Genomic DNA, 18,241 nt, shown 5'->3' with positions numbered 1-18,241 from the left:
ATCTTTGATCCGCCATCTTGAATTTTGCAAAACTGACCTCGGATCCGTGATCAGCGACCCCGAAAACCCCCGTATACCAAATTTAACGCGAATGGGTTATTTTTTGAAAATTTGGTCGATCATTTTGGATCCGCCATATTGAATTTTGCAAAATTCACCTCTGATCCGTGATCAGCTATTCGAAAAACCCCCGTATTCCAAATTTGGCGCAAATCTGTTATTTTTTGAAAATTCGTGATATCTGGGTTTAACCATACCTATAGGCTCGCCTATAGGTAAATGAACATTTGAATATAGAAAAATTTTTTTTTTATTTTTCCCAGCACTTTTTCGTAAATTTTTGCTATTTTTGACCTGTTTTTTGAGGTTAGGAAATTCCTGTGATGTGATAGCTCAATTCTGACACCGAATTCGTGATCAGGAGGCAAAAATACTACGGATAACATATGTCGTATGTAAAGTACAAACAACTTTTTTTTTGTGTGGCTGCGCAATCAAATTAACGAAACATGCAGGTAGTTTCGTCATGAGACAATATGAGCCATAAAAGCGTAGGTACGTAACTACGGTTTCGTAATTGTTTTGTTTTTTAAATTTTCGCTTAGTAGGAAAATCAGAATCACAAATGTTAACGTTAAGGAAAAATACATAACAATTTTTTTTCAGGGCCCTTTAGGCCACCGGTCCCTGAAGCGCGTGCCTCATGCGCCTCACGGTTAATCCGGCACTGCTTTACAATGATTAAGATGGCATTGGTTCCAAGTACTTAGGTATTTCTTCGTTAAATAAAAGATATGAATTGTACCAATACAATGAAATTTATTAAAAGTCGCGTAAAGACGCGTGAAATAAATAATAAGAAGGCAGATTTGACTCCTCGAGGTCTCGCCGCGATACACGCGTGACTCGTCGCGCTATAGACTGCCCAATGCTATTCAATGTATGTATTTAAATCACATAGCGGCAAGTTTTGTCCCTAGACTTTATCTGACACTGAAGCCTCGTCGCGCCACTATGTTCGTACCCTTATTGTGGGAAATATCTCTGAATATAAAAATTATAACTCGACATAGTACGTCTATTCGAAATTCGAGTAGACAATTATCCTTTTACTGAAGCAGGCGTTTTTGCGGACATGTTATTCATGATTTATTGAAAAGTCAAGGTAGGCCACAGTCTCTAAATATCATGTTCTTGATCTACAAAAACATATTGTAAATGAATTGAAATTGTGTTATCCTTTTTTTAATCTATACAAATTATACTAGGCACTTAACTAACTTTTAATAATTATTAATTAACCCTTGCCTTTCTTCTTTTGAATAACGACAACAAAATGTTAATATATCCATAAGTGATTATTTTCCACTTAGATAGAAAATAATAATAAGTTAGTTTGCTAGCTTATGAAAACTTCAGCAGCGTCATTACATATACAGTACAGATTGAAAATAATCCCCAGACTAGCACAAGAATCATTGCACGCGACCTTCAAGTGAGTCATACAACAATTTGGAGAAATTTGAAAGAATATCAGATACAGCGTGTACAAGTACTTCTTCCTCGTGATTTACCCCGCCGAATAGAATTATGTCAATGGATGCAAAACATGATAAACCAAAATTCTTTCTTCCAGGTATTGTTTACAGATGAGAGCAACTTTTCGAAAGATGTTATTTTAAATTACAATAATAATCACTTTTATGCAGATAAAAACCCCACATGATAATTGAAAGCAGGAACCAGTAGGTATCAGTTTTCAGTAAACGTCTTAGCAGTCATTGTGTGTGAATTCTTAATTGGTCTCGCTTTTCTACCACTAAGACTTAATGATGATACTTCTAGAGAATGTTTACAAAATCACATGAATGAACTCCTGGAAGATGTTCCAATTGCAGCCAGACAGAGAATGGTGTTTATGCACGACGAAGCACCAGCTGATTTCAATAGAGTGGCCAGTAACTGATTGAATACAAAATTTTTCAACCGATGGATTGTACGAAATGGGCCTTATCCTTGGCCTGCTCGATTTTCAGACTTAAATCCGCTTGATTTCTTTTTATGAGGCCATCTCAAATCCACTGTTTATGAAACACTAGTAGAAAATGAAGCAGATTTAAGACAACGAATCATAAATGGATGTCAGCAAGTCAGACAAATGTCAGCAATTTTTTAAAGTGTACGACAATCGTTGAGGCGAAGGCTCGTCGCTTGTGTTGCTGCCAATGTTGGACATTTTCAGCACCTTCTGTAAACATATTTTTTCTGATAATGAACATATAGCGTGTACTGTTACTTTTAGGTATTTTTTTAAAACCATGAGATACCTATTAGAAATTATTTTAAAATTAAATAGGACACAAAAAATTATAACTCGAAAGTAGTTTATAGTGTTAAGAAAATGCAAAAGATCTTTTTATTAAAAATATGACAGTAAATTAAACATGCCTATTAATTTTTTTGAAAATCCAGTTCTGACGGTTTTATTGACAAAGCTCCCTGAATCTCCACCAGTGGTTGACAGATTTAAATAAAAATATACCGAATTATTACCTTTAATTAGATACATACATCAATTCCCCAAGTTTCGTCAATCTACGTCAAACAACTTCAGAGATAATTGAAAAAATGTGATATTTTTCTAAAACTTTAACCCCCAGTTTGGAAACTAGTAACTTTAGGGTCCTGGTTTATTAAGACTTTTGGACCTATAATGACCCAAAGAATCGCCTTCTTAATTTATGACATAAATTAGGATACACACTGTAAATTCGCAAAATAAAAATAATCCTTTATGGACTACGAGAAATAAAGTCGTATCACTTAATTATTTCTTTATTCTTAAAAATTAAAAGTGTGTTACATTTAACATAAAAAGTAATGGCATAAAATTGGAATTGCATAACCCGAGATTTTCACCACACCAATTTTCTTAAATTTGCTGCTGTCTTTCGACCAAATTCAACAATTATTTAGATATATACAATTTTTTACCACAACATTATTATTTTCAATAATTAAACAGACAATCGCACAAACTGCACATTATGATTGATTATATCAAGGGCAAATCTTTTTGTTGAAATATAAACTCTCTCCACCCCACTGACCTAAAAATGTTTAAGAAATGTATTTATTCATGCAATAAATAATGAACTAACTAAGGTTAGCATTCATAGTAGGTATCTACCCACTATAACCTGACAACTGCTTCAAATACTTTAGTGTTATCGTCCGTGATTCAGTTTTTAAAATCCAGGTATGAATATGTTTATCACAGTATCGTAAAAATTTGTTTGTTCCTATAAATGTCACTGCATTCATTTAATGCACGTATAATAAATTTTTTATTTTCAAAATGTAGTAATATTCGTTGAACATACAGACCCAATACAGAAGTTTTAAAATGCAGCGATAACTTATCAAGTGACATATTTTACGAACATAAAAATAGTCACTGTATTATTTTGATACACTGCGTCACAAAAAAGTACCTTGAGCCTATTTGTTGAAAGAACTTTTCAACTTTTCATTTTTCATTTTACAAAAAATGTAAACATGCGAAAAATAATTCTGTCTTATAAAAAAATGTAATTTAAGATTCTTAAAACGACCTAGGTTTTTCTACTAAATTTGTCACTTTATATTTCAGACCTTTGTTATTTCCTATAAAATTGTCGATGATATCCTTGAAATAAAACCAAACTTGTAACAAAAACGGAATCTCTCAACATCTTACGAATTTAAGGACCATCAAAAATTAATTCTTTCAATTTCGCATCACTCAATAGAGGAAACTGCTCTCGCAGATATTTAGAGCTATCGCCACCTCTATTTAGAGCTTTCATCCATCGGTTTATAAGACCCAATATGATATGAAGTGACGGAAGAAGGACTTTTGACGGGCTAACTAGGGGCTAGTTTAATATACCTACTTTTACAATTAGATCCTGCTTTGAAAGATATTGTAGGTGGCCAGATGCTCCTTATATAATGATTTACTCGGTCTCTACTATCCCATTCACATAAAAAACGTGGGATTTTTGTAAATCCGAACTGTTGTACAAATATGATCGTGATTATTTTGAGATCCCCACAAATTTGCCATTTATGTTCATATTTTATTCTCTCTAGGAGTTCTTTCATGTTACAGTAATCTTTCTTAATTAACAATGTGCTATTATAGGAATAGCTGCATTAACATTTATATTATGCAGTAGAACAGCTTTTAAACTTCTTTTTGATGAATCAATCAATAAATAGCCTCCACTCTTCCGATTTATAACATCCGTTTTTCAAGTGATTTATTAAGCCAGTAATATCGTCACAGTAGACCAAGGAGAATTCCTTACCGAAAGAGAATTATTTTTGAAATTCCTTATCTCTATTACGGTAGTAAGAGTACTTTTTCTTGGGATACTGTTCCTGACTTATTCTTCTCACTATAAGGAATGTAGTCGTCGTTACTATTATTGCTTGAATAGTCAACGATACTTTCATTCTCACTATTGTCTTTCTCTGATTCCTAATTTTTTTTTAATTTAATATTTTGTCTTTTCGCAACTATCATCTACTTCGATTGTTGTAAGTAATATTGCTGTTACTTGCTTCCTTCGTTTTTTTGTCTTTATTAGATCTAGATGAATACGAGTACCTATATTAAATTTGACACGCTCATAACATTGTCTTAGATGATTTACTATTTTTGTTTTTGTTATTCGTTCAATAGAAATCGGTATTACAAAAATAACCTCTTCTTCACAACAAGAATTTCTCGATTTGACCTTGAAATTAAAGTTAAAAAGACACCTAATTCGGAATCAGCAACCCCAAAAACTCCTTTAACCGTAAACAAATTTTCTAATATCTGTATTGGTCGCAAGCATAAAACAATCAAATAGGTAGATTAAAATATTCCAATATTCATGAATTTTTTCTCTCTAAAAATATGCTTCTAATCGAAAAATTGATACTCTTTTTACTTAAAATTTTATGTAGACCTAGACAATATTATTTATTTTTCAATATTTTAAAATTTTAAATATCTACTCGGTCCGCCATATTGGATATGCCATCTTGGATTTTGATAATCTAACGCTGGATTCGGAATCAGCGACCCCAAAAACTTATAAGAATGAATTTTTGCATTAACTTTTTTTTCGAGATATGACCTATGATTGGCCTTGACCCTGGCCTGATTGGGTTAAGCGGACCTCAGATTCGGATTCAGCGACCCCAAAAACATACGGACATCATGATCTGGCCTTTCGGACCAGGTACTGTTTTTGTGGGGCTGTTGAATTATTTTTCATGAGCAGTAAAAAACTGTTCCTACAGTATCATACTTGTTATAAAAAAAGAAATGATGGTGACATATGAATCAAGTCAACTTTGTAATTGGTAATTATTATTATTAAAAGTATAAAATCATATTTTAGGGCTATTTACATATCCTGTTCTTTTTTAATTGTAAACAGTAATGAAAATAAAAGCTTTCTACAATGCTACAGCTACAGTTAAAATACAGAAACAAATGAATATAGGCAAGGAAAAAAGTTTAAAAGTACCTATTTGTATTTAACATATTTGTTGGACTCAGAAATTTATACTTGGACACATGCAATTAATAAGGTTGCCCATCTAAAATAAAAACAGTTGTGCTAAAAGTATAAATTAAATTTTGATGATATGGAGTAACGACGTTTTGAAGTGATTATTAGATGGCTAGTCCATAAATAAAACTCATACCAACTTATATATCTGAACCTACACAAACCGAATCTGCCATGGCAAATGCTCCATCATCCTCCAGTTTCTTTAAATTAACAGAAAACAAACCATAAAACCTAAAGAGCAGCGGAAACTCTATGAGTAGGTTTCTTCTTGGGCACAGTCCTAGAAACGGGTTGACGTCATATTTACGAGCCTCAATGGATATTTAACGTTTCAAAGCCACCATCGTTAACCCTTGCAACCTCTCAGAACCGTACAGCCCCAGAAAACCACCTCTAAAGCCTAACAAACAACTAAAACTTCATATTGATGGAGTCTGTTTAAACGAAGCCTCAAGGCAAGTAGGCGCATCGTATTCGAGGGCTCATGACATATTTTGAATGTTCAAAAATCTGATCGATACTTGTAACTCTTCAGCTTTAGTCGAATATCAGGAAACATCCCCTAATACCTAAATATATATTTTTTTTTTGATACGTTCCTTTGTGATAATTGAGTCCATATATTTTTGTAAATTGAGTAGCACTCTTAATTACTGTTATATAAAATTTAATGGATCCTTCCCCAACAATAAGAAAAGAATAATCCGAAAAGTGTAATAAATGTTAGAAAAGGATATCGGATTATGTAGATGCATGCAGTTAATATGCATCATCCTTTTCCACTGCGACCAATCGTAGACCTATTGTAGACCTCCGTGACCTTGGAGTTCCACATTTAACTTTGACATTCGAATTAGGCTTCACAATTTTTATAGGAAGTATAGAAACCCATCACTCCTTCACGCAGCTTCCACCTTCCGATTTTTCTATTGCAGATAATTGATAGTGCACACTTGCTAGTCATTCACATTCGCACAACCCAAGAACAGCGGTCATTTTTCTTTCCTCACGGCAGGATCTACAGAAACCATCTTGAACTAGCCTAATATTACTCAGAGGTTTCTTGGTTTACAGTGTCTAGTTAACAACCTTTCCGTTATCCTTGCTAATCTGCGAATTTCCATCATCAATTCCTTTTTTTAAGAACTTCTGATTTGACACTGTTCAGGTGCTTCTTGCCACCAGTTTTGAGTGGGGAATAGAAGTACAAGTGCTTTTTTTTATAGATAATATAGAAAACAAATTTATAAATGAAGAAATGGACCAACCCACCACCAGAAAAAAAATTGTAAACTAAAAGACAGAAAGGTTATCAATAATTAATAATCCACATTTAATAAAATATTTTTTATTTTCTATAAAATATTGTTGTTTTCTCATAATTTTTTTGCCGTTTCAATTACATAAGTAGGTTTTGGTATACAAATTAACTGAATAAAACATGTTCTAAAGATATAAAAACTATATTAATAATAACTAGAAATATACTGATATGCATGCCTCTACACGTAAATTACCAAATTATGGTTTTTGAGAAAATTTGTTGTAATTTACATTAGATTAATATCTTTAAATATATAAAAAATACCTAAACAGGCAAATTATAAAAATATTAATATACGTATAAACTTGACTCCAAACAATTTTAATTGACTTTTAGTTATGTTACAGAAACTGCCATGGTGAACCGTTAGTCGACTTGTCTATCGAACCTATAAATGCAAGAAAGTTCTGTTACTTCAAATTCCTTATTCAAATTTCTGCTAAAAATCTCGATTTGTGAGCAACTACTTTATAGTTCACAGCCGGCATTCTTGTTGATAGTTTGTTGAACCCATGTTATCAACGAAATTGTTAGATTGAAAATCTATTATCATTAGGTGTTCAAGTGCATAGTCAACAGACATTCTACATTGTTCGAAATCAGTAAGTAATTACTCATAATTTTTATCAGTATTAAGTGTTGGTATAATTTATTATTTACTTTTTGCTTGATCATAATTATAACACACAGAAGAGTAGGTAGGTGAAAAAATTGATAATATTTTCTGAGAATCAAACAAGGCTAATTATAAAAAAATATTATTATTCTTTTTAATTGTGCAAATCTGTATCCGGTCTTCTATGCCTATGATATAAGATACTTTTTAAATTTATGTCGTCCAGGAGATCTATCTTAGATTATTTTAGACCAAAACCCAGTGTTCCAAAACCTCCTGCTTTCCAGTGTTGATATTTAAAAAATGTTACTCTTGTTCAAATATTCCTGAAGATATTTAATGTAAATAATTATTGGTTTATAGAATATCAATCATAGTTGAATGAAATTTGCATACCAATTGATTACATTTACGAATATTAATGATATTACTGGTAAAAGTTCAATCAATTTAAGTTAAAGGATAACTTCATTACTCTATATCAGAAAAAACTATTGAGGGAGCAAAACAATTTCCAAATTTCTTTAATGATTTTTGAGTCTGTAAATAATGGTCGTATCGAGAAAAATAAAAAATCACCTTTAAGCTTGAAGATTTTAGTTTTGAAATCTTGAAATAAAATATTTTATTGAGCATCAGTCTAGGCGCAATCAAAAGAAATAACGCCAGGCAAAATTTTACAAACTTTTCTTTAAAACTGCTTTAACATCAATTAATGATGATTAAGATGAAAAAAATAAATTTGTTTGCGTCATTTTTCTCAGCACTTCAGAAATTCAAAATCTAGAAAAAAAAATCAATTTTGAAAACAAAATCAAATTTTTCAAAATTTGTTTGCGTTAACTTTTTTACAATTTCACATTAAATATTTTGAAAAATTTGATTTTTTTCAAAAATGATTAGTTCAAAATTTTGAATTTCTTTTCGGTACTTGGATGAGCATTTAACGGGAAGTTGTGAGAAAAATAACTCAAATTTTTTTTTCTATCTTAATAATCATTAATTGATGTTTAAGAAGCAATAAATTTCCTCTAATTTTTTTCATGGGCATGTATGAAGGAAAAAACCTACAAACATTGGTACTTTTCGCAATATTTGCATAGTAATTGTTGATTTTCCAAAACAGCAGCGAGTCATTTTTTTTTCTCAAATATACCAAAAGGCTCTTGAAGTTTCCAAAACCCATCTTCCATTCGCTGTACAATCATTAGTTCATGAGATGATAAAAAAGTGACTTTTTACTCAAAAGCCGATATATCAATGAGAAATAATCATACCGAAAACTAAAAAAACGAAATTGAAGCTGAAGAATCAGGCCAAATAACCCTGGCATTGATTAAACCAGAAAAAAAATTTTCTAAGGCCATGGTCAGTTTTGAAAAAAAATTGTAACTATAATTTTTGCCTTGCATTTAATTGCGCCGAGAGTGATGCTCAAAAAAATATTCATCACAAGAATTAAAAACTAGAATCTTCAAGCTTCTTCATGCTTTTTTGTTTTTTTCGATACAACCATTATTCAGCTAAAAAATTTGAAAACATTTCTGATCCCTTAATGTTTTTGTTGAGTTTATATACTATATCTAATAAAATGTTGTTTGCTGTACATACACGTGCAAATATCACAAACAAAGATTTACATTTTATATGGTACATCCAAATAGACTTAAAAGTTGAACGACCTAAGAAAAAGCGATCTGTAGGCAGAATATGTTACCATTTCTAGTTCCGAAATTCAGTCGAGAAGTGTGTTAATTCCTGTTTAATTTATAAAATGCCATTGACTATTTTTAATTAATTGTAAGTCTAACATTAAGACGAATCTTTTATGCATGTCTTACATATGTATAAACTTATCTCTCTAGTGCACCTATTTGTTGAGGTAAAGAGTATTAGTGCATCTTTATTAAAACAAAAAGCTTTCATTTCATTTTCCAGAAAACAACATGTACGCCTGTGTCAAAAGGTGAATACATTACCAGAGAACAGATACTTATCTGTTCTCTGACATTACTATCGACGCTCATTCAACATGCCAACCTATAATTATGCTATTTTGTCGTGGAATGCTCGGCAAAATTTTCAACTCTGACATCTACTTACTATCGAAATAAATGAAATAGACCCCTGAGTTTGGAAACCGATATTAACAAAACGTATTGGCAAAAAAAAATTGAAATTTAGACCATATATAGCATCACTATTATTCTATTGTGTGCTAAAATTTCAGTTAGTTTAGTTATCCCATTTTTTAGTTATTAATGAAAATGCAGAAAAAATCACGGTTTTCTGCCTACAAAATTGATACCTCTCACTTTAACTCGTCGTAATTTTTTTGTTAATTTATTAAAAAACTCCAAATTTTTACTGACGATAAGTCGAACTATTGTCTTTAGTACTGAGTAGGTCATTTGTCTCAAAAGCTCTTCTTTTTTTATTTTCAAGGTGGCCATATCCCTGATCGAGAAATAGTCAAATTTCTGGCGTTTTTAGGTAGGTAGGTACTGAAATCTTGAAAAGTAAAACGTGTAGAACAAAAGTAAGCACAAAAATAAAAACCTTGATATTCTGTTTATTCATTGTTATTATTTAAATTTACTCAAGCGTTTGTAAAACATGCGTTTGCTGTTATCCTAACCCCACATTTTAAGCATTATTTTCACGTACTTATAAATAAAAGTAAACAATTTCATATGTAGGACTAAGCAAGTACATGTTATAAGAATATTTACATGTGGAGTTGTATATAAAAAAGTTAGTATTTTCGTAGATTTCAATACCTAAAACCTTGATGGTTTGATCGTTTTTTGCACCTGTTTATTCGTTTTACTGCGGCGTCTTTGAAAATACCCTGATGGCATGACATAACATTCCTATTATTTGATAAGCTTTAGATTATTCAGTTATTAAATGTTTGAAATTATTTGTCTTTGCGGAAAACGCTATTTAAAGAATATGGCGCCCTTAAGCAAAACAGAAGGGAGTGCCATCTCCGTAAATATTGCGTTCTTTAAAAAAGAAAAAAACTGACATAGGTAGTAGATAACTGTAAATAACAATCTGAAAAAATTTGTTAAAGCAGAAAACCGTGATTTTTTCAACATTATCATTAATAACTGAAAAATGGGATAAGATAACGAAACTGACTGAAATTTTAGCACACAATAGAGTAATAGTGAGGCTATATAAGGTCCAAATTTCAAATTTTTTTGCCCCTACGTTTTCTTAATATCGGTTTCCAAACTCAGGGGTCTATTTCATTTATTTCGATAGTAGGTTATTTACTAATAGCTAAATGAAATTTTTACAATTTCTTAAATAATCGTAGTGGCTAATACAGTTTTAGTAAAATGTCTTATTTTAATGTGTTTTCGGTTTTCTTAAGATCTTCAACAAAATCATTATGTCTGTAACTGACATTTTGTTTAACTAGATGTACGATATTGATGTAACAATTAGGAAAACAAGGTTCAGCTGGGGCATTGTACGTTTTAAGTACTTAGGACGGATCTATATACAATTAAAAACCAATTGTTGAGAGCAATACCTAATAAATTATATATATTGCAGTATTGTTAGTACTTAAAATGTTAATAAACACTCGATTGTTAAACAATATTCAAGTATCTATTGATAAAATAGGAAATTTATTACTCTGATATTAAATGTAGGTACTCACGTTACAGTCAAATTCAACTTTTGTGTCATTTGATAACTTGCTTTAACGCCTACGAAAATAACCTACAGTTGAATTAATTACTATAACAAAATCTAAGTAGTAAAAAACGAGTTAATATTTACGACTTGATATACCTACCTATGTAAGTTTGCACATTTTTTATTTATATTCGAAACAAATAAAGATAATACATTTTCATAAAATCAAATCGAAAAGTTCATTGAAAGAGCCATTTAAAAGATAAAATAGGAAAATAGAAAGTACATAATTCCATATTAGATTACATTATAATTTGACTAGAATTTACCATTTCTATGAGGACCTTAGAGATAAACATTTGTTTTCCTTTACACTGAAAACATTTAAATAATACAATCATTCTAAAGCAATATTTTCTTTCTTCATTTCGAAGTATGTAATATAAGTAGAAAAAAATCTAGTATAATTATTATTTTAATCTTTTATTAATTGTTGTAATACTATTTTTTTGTTTAATTTTAAAAAAAGTTATCGAAATAGGAAATAATTGACACTGGTGTTGAATAAAAAAATTAAAAGATTGTTTTCAAGAAAAGTATTCATAATTTACATTCTTCTTTATAGCAATATTTTTTTATACAGAGTGAACCTAAATTGTTTCGAGATATTTTGAAGATAATAGATATATAATCATAGATAAATTTTTATATAAACTTTTTTTCAAAAAATTATGGTGTTTTTATTAGTCAGTATTAAGCTTTAAGGTGATATTCCCTGAATCATTTGAGAAAAAATTGATAATAAGCCAGAGGCCTAAAGCCACCAGTTTTCAAGATAAGAGTGTTGAAATTTAATAGAAATATTTTATAAAATATTTTAGGAAAATTCATGCCTTTCAAGTTAGTGTTTAGTAAATTAAATAAGTCAATCAATGGCGGAAAACCCCTATTTTATACTCCATTCTATTTTTGAAAGATTCTTAATGGTGTTTTTTTTTGTGTGTGTAAAGAAAAAGGTTATCTTGCATTGTTCGAAAAATAAGTGCTTTCGCGTTATTTTTTCTTAAATTTAAAACCATTTAAAATAAAATTTAGAACAAAAAGTTTCTGTACTTTTTTTGTGAATCAGTTTTGGTGATATTTTAAATTTAATTAATTACTTAGGTGATGAGTCGATAAGATAATTCGAAAATGATTCGTTATTAGAATAAAATGGAAGATATCCATTTTCTTTGAAATGCAATTTCATTTTATCCCTTTAACTTTTTTGCTTAAAATAATTCAAGGAATGTGCCCCTAAAGTCACCATAGTGGCATAAGAAACACCCTGTATACTATCACAGTTTTGAGATATCATGAAAGTCTTTATTCATACGTTAGACTATTACATCTAGACATTGACTTATGCAAATCTCTAGAAATAAAAACGCGTATTTTTTTAGAACCAAGGAAGATATTTTGGGTATTATTGCTATAACTGATAATGAAAAACGTGAAACATACAAATACTTATTTACTTTTTAGACTTCCGTATAATAAAAATGTCTTTGAAATTTGGTGTTCTTATACTTTTTTGTTCGACAACTTACGTGCAATCTTTGGACAATGGACTGGCTCTAACACCACCAATGGGATGGATGCACTGGCAAAGATTTAGATGTTTAACAGATTGTGTTGCTTATCCAGACGAATGTATAAGGTAAATAATAAAATTTATTTGTGAAGATTATTCTTCCTCTTGTGTAGTGTACTTATTTGTATTTTATTATGAATTTTACTCTTTATCAAATTATTTAACAAAATTGCATATATCTATTTCTTCATATTTAGAAGATTTTGAATAAAAAGGCCCTCCACGCTTCATCTTCCGCGGCTGTAGCTCCTTTAAGAAGCAATATGGACCTGTGTTTATAACAACTTATTTCTAATTTTATATATAAAATATAATGTATTTGTTTAACAGGAAAATATGGAATATCTTGTATTTTAAATATTGTTGCCTTGCTTCAAACTAAATATTTAATAATAGCGAATTTAAAATTTCCATATATCGACGGATATAAATGGTGCAAAATTCAATCAGCACGCTCATGGCTTGCATCCAGATTGTCTATATGTCAGTCTTCTAAGCAGACTATTAAAAATCAATTAACTAAAGTGTATTCTTGTATATTGACAGAGCATCATTAACTTTTTAAAATAATGTAAAGAATTAAGCAACATAATATTCCACGTGCACTTAACCTAGATAGATACAATAATTACCTGAACAAAAAAAACACAGTATTGTTGATTCTATACAGGGTGACATAGAAAAAAGTACATTGCATAGTGCCACACAATAGAGGACACTAAAATAAGAAAAAAAGTTCCTATGAACATGGGTCTGCAAGGCCTTCGGTTAAAAGATACGGGGTGTTGAATTTNTTGTTGATTCTATATAATATCATAGTAAAAAATAAAATAAATATAAATATTTTTTTGTCTTTAAATAATTTTATCAGAAGACTTGGCTGAGATTCATTTTCGTCTGAACTATATCACACAATTTGAAAACAGTTTACAGGGTGAGTCATTAATAATGGTACACAGTTTAATGGCAGATTGACGTCAAAATATAGCGATTGAGCGAAACATGCCTTAGGCAATTGTTGCTCCTTTTCGTTCTACAGGGTGTTAAAGTTGAAAAAATATTTTCGATATTTTGCTATATTTTAAGTATGTATGGACCGCTTGTTTTGAAAATTAGTAGTTTTATGTTTTTTGAAGTGGTGAATACGAATATGGAAACATAATTGAGGTCACGTCTAGTGGGTGTTAATTATACTGTCCTATCAATGTAAAAATATGTCTAACTTTTTGTATTTTACAATTTTGAATTTTTTATCTAGAAATTATTGAACTACGTTCAATTCTAAAAATAAGATATACTTGTTATATATCGATAAACTCAGCGTTTTAAATTTTTCGAGATTCGGCGGAAATTAAATTAGAAAATTAGCGGGTCTTCAGATACCAAGCCTGAATTAAGAATTAAGACAAATATTACAGCAACTGAAAATTTTATTATGCATATCTTAACAAATTATTATTCATAAAAGATTCTGAAAGCAACCACTAGCGACTTCAATACACTTATTTATATTTTATCTGATATTAAATAAAATTCTATGTTGTTTGATAATATGAACTGATTCTTGAATATTTGTTCATAGTGTTTCTTAACTATTAATAATGTCTCTGTAAACTAGAGATTAAGCCAAGGTACTTTGCTACCGCGTCCAATCCAACGGTGCGGGAAATTTTTTTTAAGATATTCTCTAACTTCTCGAGTATAATGTGCTGTCAATTTATTATGTCAATGCCTACTACTTTGGAAAAAATAATTTTTTAATTCGCGCCGAATATCAAAAACTTAAAATGTCTGTATCTCGAAAACGGTTGAGTTTATCGATTTGTAACATGTATACCTTTTTTATTTAGAATTGAACATAGTGCAATAATTTCTATAGTCTGTTTAGAAATGAAAGAGAGTAATAAAAGCTCATTATGTATGCAAATCGTAAATAAATGTAGTACTGGTGCTTATATTCAATATTTTTATATTATGTATTATCGGTATAGATGAGGTGTACTTTTAAAAAAACTTTGTGTGACCGGGTTGTACTAAATTGTAGCAGGTAGCTAAAATTTAATCCCCGACAATCCGTCTTTGTCTATGCCGCTTCAATTTCTCGGTCCATTTCTCTTATAAGTAAACAATATAAAAACAGCATTTCAAAACATGAGGCTACTTTAAGCATCATAACCGGGTTAAGAGGGTTTTTAGTAATTCAAATAAAATTATTCAATATTATTATCAAAATATTTATTTAAATTTAATGAATAGACTTTTATTCCACACAAAAATATATGTATTTTGAAAATTCAAATTATGGTGAGTAAATGTAGTGTTGTATAAATGTACAATAAAGAAAATAAAAAAGTAGGTATATTAAAATTCATCCTCTGAATATTCTGATGAATTATCTTCGTCTCCTAGATTGATAACGATAGGTTTAGTACGTCGCCGTCGGGTACACGGCTAAAAACGCCAAAAAGCTGAATTTTTTTATTGGAATGTGCCACTTTCTGTGGTCATAGTTGATGGCAACAGGCAACTTTCCAGATAGGGAGCCACTTGAAAATCCGTGTAGAACACCAAAATGGCGGCCATTAAAGATGGCCGCCATTTGCTGCACTGATTTGCTTTTATCTCAGCTCCTAACAGTCCGATTTCGATTTTATTTTTTTTGTTTGAAGGCACATGTAAAGAGGACACTTTTTTGTCCCTATACATTTATCTCTACACCTTAAGGATTCTGCACATTTAAAAAAAAAACAAATATTTTTTAAATTTTAGGTCTCTTCGTAATTTGATGATTTGTGGCGTTCTCTTAAATTTGTTTTCATTCTATTATGAAGGTTTACTAGTTTACAACATTATCTATTAAAATGAAAGATGAAATATGTTTTATTTGCAATAAGAAGGGTACTACTCGAAAATCTTTATATAAGGTTTCTTCTCTACAAGACGATAAAGTTAAGAGATGTGCCGAAATTACCAATAACGTTGAACTTAAAGCATTCCTCGAGGGTGGCGATTTAGTTGCCAAAGAAGCAAACTCTATCTGCGAAAGTATGGCCTTTGCTTCCGTTGCGCGCTTCATGAGAGAGAAAATCCAGGCCTCTGAAACTGAAAACACTGAGATTGTATTCAAAATGCCTGATCTTCAAATTCTTTATACAAACAACCTAGCAAATCTTCTGGGCGTGGAAAATAAAGACCTTCCAAATACACATACTACCCGTCTACGTGAGAGAATTCTCGAACATTTCCCACAACTCAAAGCTCAACTTTCAGGCAGAGAATACTTCCTGCACCGAGATGGTGCTAATATTTTTCAAAATGTTCATTCTGAAAACCTTGATGATGATGCTGTTGCATGCGAAAGATTCATTAAACAAATTAGAAAAGTAATAACCCAGAAAAAAGTTACTTTTAATGGTCACCTTAATGATGATCAACAAACTGCAAGCGTTCCTCCAGAACTTCTGGCTCTAGTGTGTTATTTACTCCATGGTGACACTTCAGTAGAGAACACAACTAGAGCAACTCAGCCTGCTTTGACTATCAGTCAATTAAAATAGGTAATGCGCCGGTTGAGACCACCCCCACTCCTCCTCCTTTTCGCTTCCCCCTTTCCTTCCCCGCCAGTCTCATTAAAAACCCATTAAAAAGTCATTCGTGTTAATGACTTCCGGGTCAAATGAGGTCATTCAATTAAAAAGCCATTAGTGCTAATGATTTCTCGGGTTAAATGAGGTCATTCAGTCGGTTCAAGGTATCTTCCCAATTAAAATCTCATTAAAAACCCATTAAAAAGTCATTAGTGCTAATGACTTCCGGGTCAAATGAGGTCATTCAATTAAAAAGCCATTAGTGCTAATGATTTATCGGGTCAAATGAGGTCATTCAGTCGGTTCAAGGTCTCTTCCCAATTAAAATCTCATTAAAAAACGATTAACTGTCGGGTCAACTGATGTCATTCAGTGGAAAAAATTTCAAGGCCATCTAAAATCTCGTCTGGTAATTAAAAAACCGGTATCAACGCCCCAAAGCAAAATCAGAACCTGTTGTCGAGGTCGCCCGGCGAAATTAGTTAGGGTCAAATGATGTCATTCAGTGGAAAAAATTTCAAGACCATCTAAAATCTCGTCTTGTAATTAAAAAACCGGTATCAACGCCCCCCAGCAAAATCTGAACCTGTTGTCGAGGTCGCCCAGCGATAAGTAATTAATTCGGGTCCAATGATGTCATTCAGTGGAAAAAAATCAATAAAATCAGGGTTGTTTATGGAAACAAGTCTTTCTTACCATATACACAACCCCATATACATAAACCCTTTTTTGTGGGGAAAGGGGTAGTGGGCACAATTAATAACTTACTTATCAACGAAATTAGTGAGAAAAGTGAAATTTTCAGGTTTTTGAAAATTGTGCAGAACCTTTAAGGTGTAGATATAAATATATAGGGACAAAAAAGTGTCCCCTTTACAAGAGCTTTCAAACAAAAAAAATAAAATCGAAATCGGACAATTAGGAGCTGAGATACAAGAAAATTATTGCGGCTAATGGCGGCCATCTGTAATGGCCGCCATTTTGGTGTTCTACACGGATTTTCAAGTGGCTCCCTATCTGGAAAGTTACCTTTTGGCATCAAATGTAACCACATAAAGTGGCACATTCCAATCAAAAAGTGCAGCTTTTTTTGGTGTACCCGACGTACTAGTTCCACAGTAACGTCAATTAAATTATCGAGTTCCCCCATTTTCTCCTCTTCTTTTTGTACATGATGTTTACATATTTGCCAGTTATCTGCAGTTACTCGTTCCAAGGAATTTTTTAACAAAATTTTCTTGTTAGTTAATTTAAACGTCGTATTATTTCGCGCTACATCTCCTTTTACCTGCGCCCAGACTAATTCGATTGGGTTAAGTTCACAGTGATAAGGTGGTAACCGTAGTACCGTTATTTGGCGATTTGTTGCCATTTCATCGATAACATATTTTTTCTGATCTTTATTAAGATTGACAAGTGTCAAAAGTTCCTTTTTCACCATATTTGTTTCAAAAGAAATGTTTTTTCCGGATAACCATTGAATTATATCGGCTTTCCTCCAAGCAGTCGTAGGCGTCCGCTCGGTCTGCCGTGAATGGTAACTGGCATTATCCATGACAATTACAGACCCCGGAGGAATAAGATCCAACATCTGTGTAAAATACTCTTCGAAAACATCTGCGTTCATGTCTTCGTGATAGTCACCTGTATTTTTAGATTCAAATAAAAGTAAACCGCCATCTACAAAACCACTGGCACTACCTATATGTGTCACTATTAATCTTCGCCCTTTACCTGAAGGTGCCTTGAACCCTGTTGAAAGTCCATCCAAAAATGCTTGTCGAAAACTTTTTACATTTTTATCTTGCC

The 18,241-nt window shown here is 31.4% G+C and overlaps 1 protein-coding gene across 2 annotated transcripts in view; it reads left to right on the top strand.

Annotated features, from left to right (window-relative positions):
- The first annotated feature begins 3,199 nt into the window (after positions 1–3,199).
- The window catches only part of LOC108904186 (alpha-N-acetylgalactosaminidase), a 68,473-nt gene continuing 53,431 nt past the window's right edge, over positions 3,200–18,241 (top strand). Inside the window, exons 1-3 of one of the 2 annotated variants that reach the window (XM_018706632.2) lie at positions 3,200–3,259; positions 7,287–7,541; positions 12,737–12,911. In XM_018706632.2, coding sequence (XP_018562148.1) covers positions 12,754–12,911 — 158 coding nt within the window. In that variant the 5' untranslated portion in view covers positions 3,200–3,259; positions 7,287–7,541; positions 12,737–12,753. Of the gene's footprint in view, positions 3,260–7,286; positions 7,542–11,257; positions 11,377–12,736; positions 12,912–18,241 lie in introns of those variants that run through there. The other variant, XM_018706631.1, reaches the window with a different exon arrangement.

The sequence above is a fragment of the Anoplophora glabripennis genome, unplaced genomic scaffold (genome assembly GCF_000390285.2).
Source record: "Anoplophora glabripennis isolate ALB-LARVAE unplaced genomic scaffold, Agla_2.0 scaffold130, whole genome shotgun sequence".
NCBI classification, from domain to species: domain Eukaryota; kingdom Metazoa; phylum Arthropoda; class Insecta; order Coleoptera; family Cerambycidae; genus Anoplophora; species Anoplophora glabripennis.
Note: the sequence above shows the minus strand (reverse complement) of the source record. Positions and strands in the feature narration are given on the sequence as shown.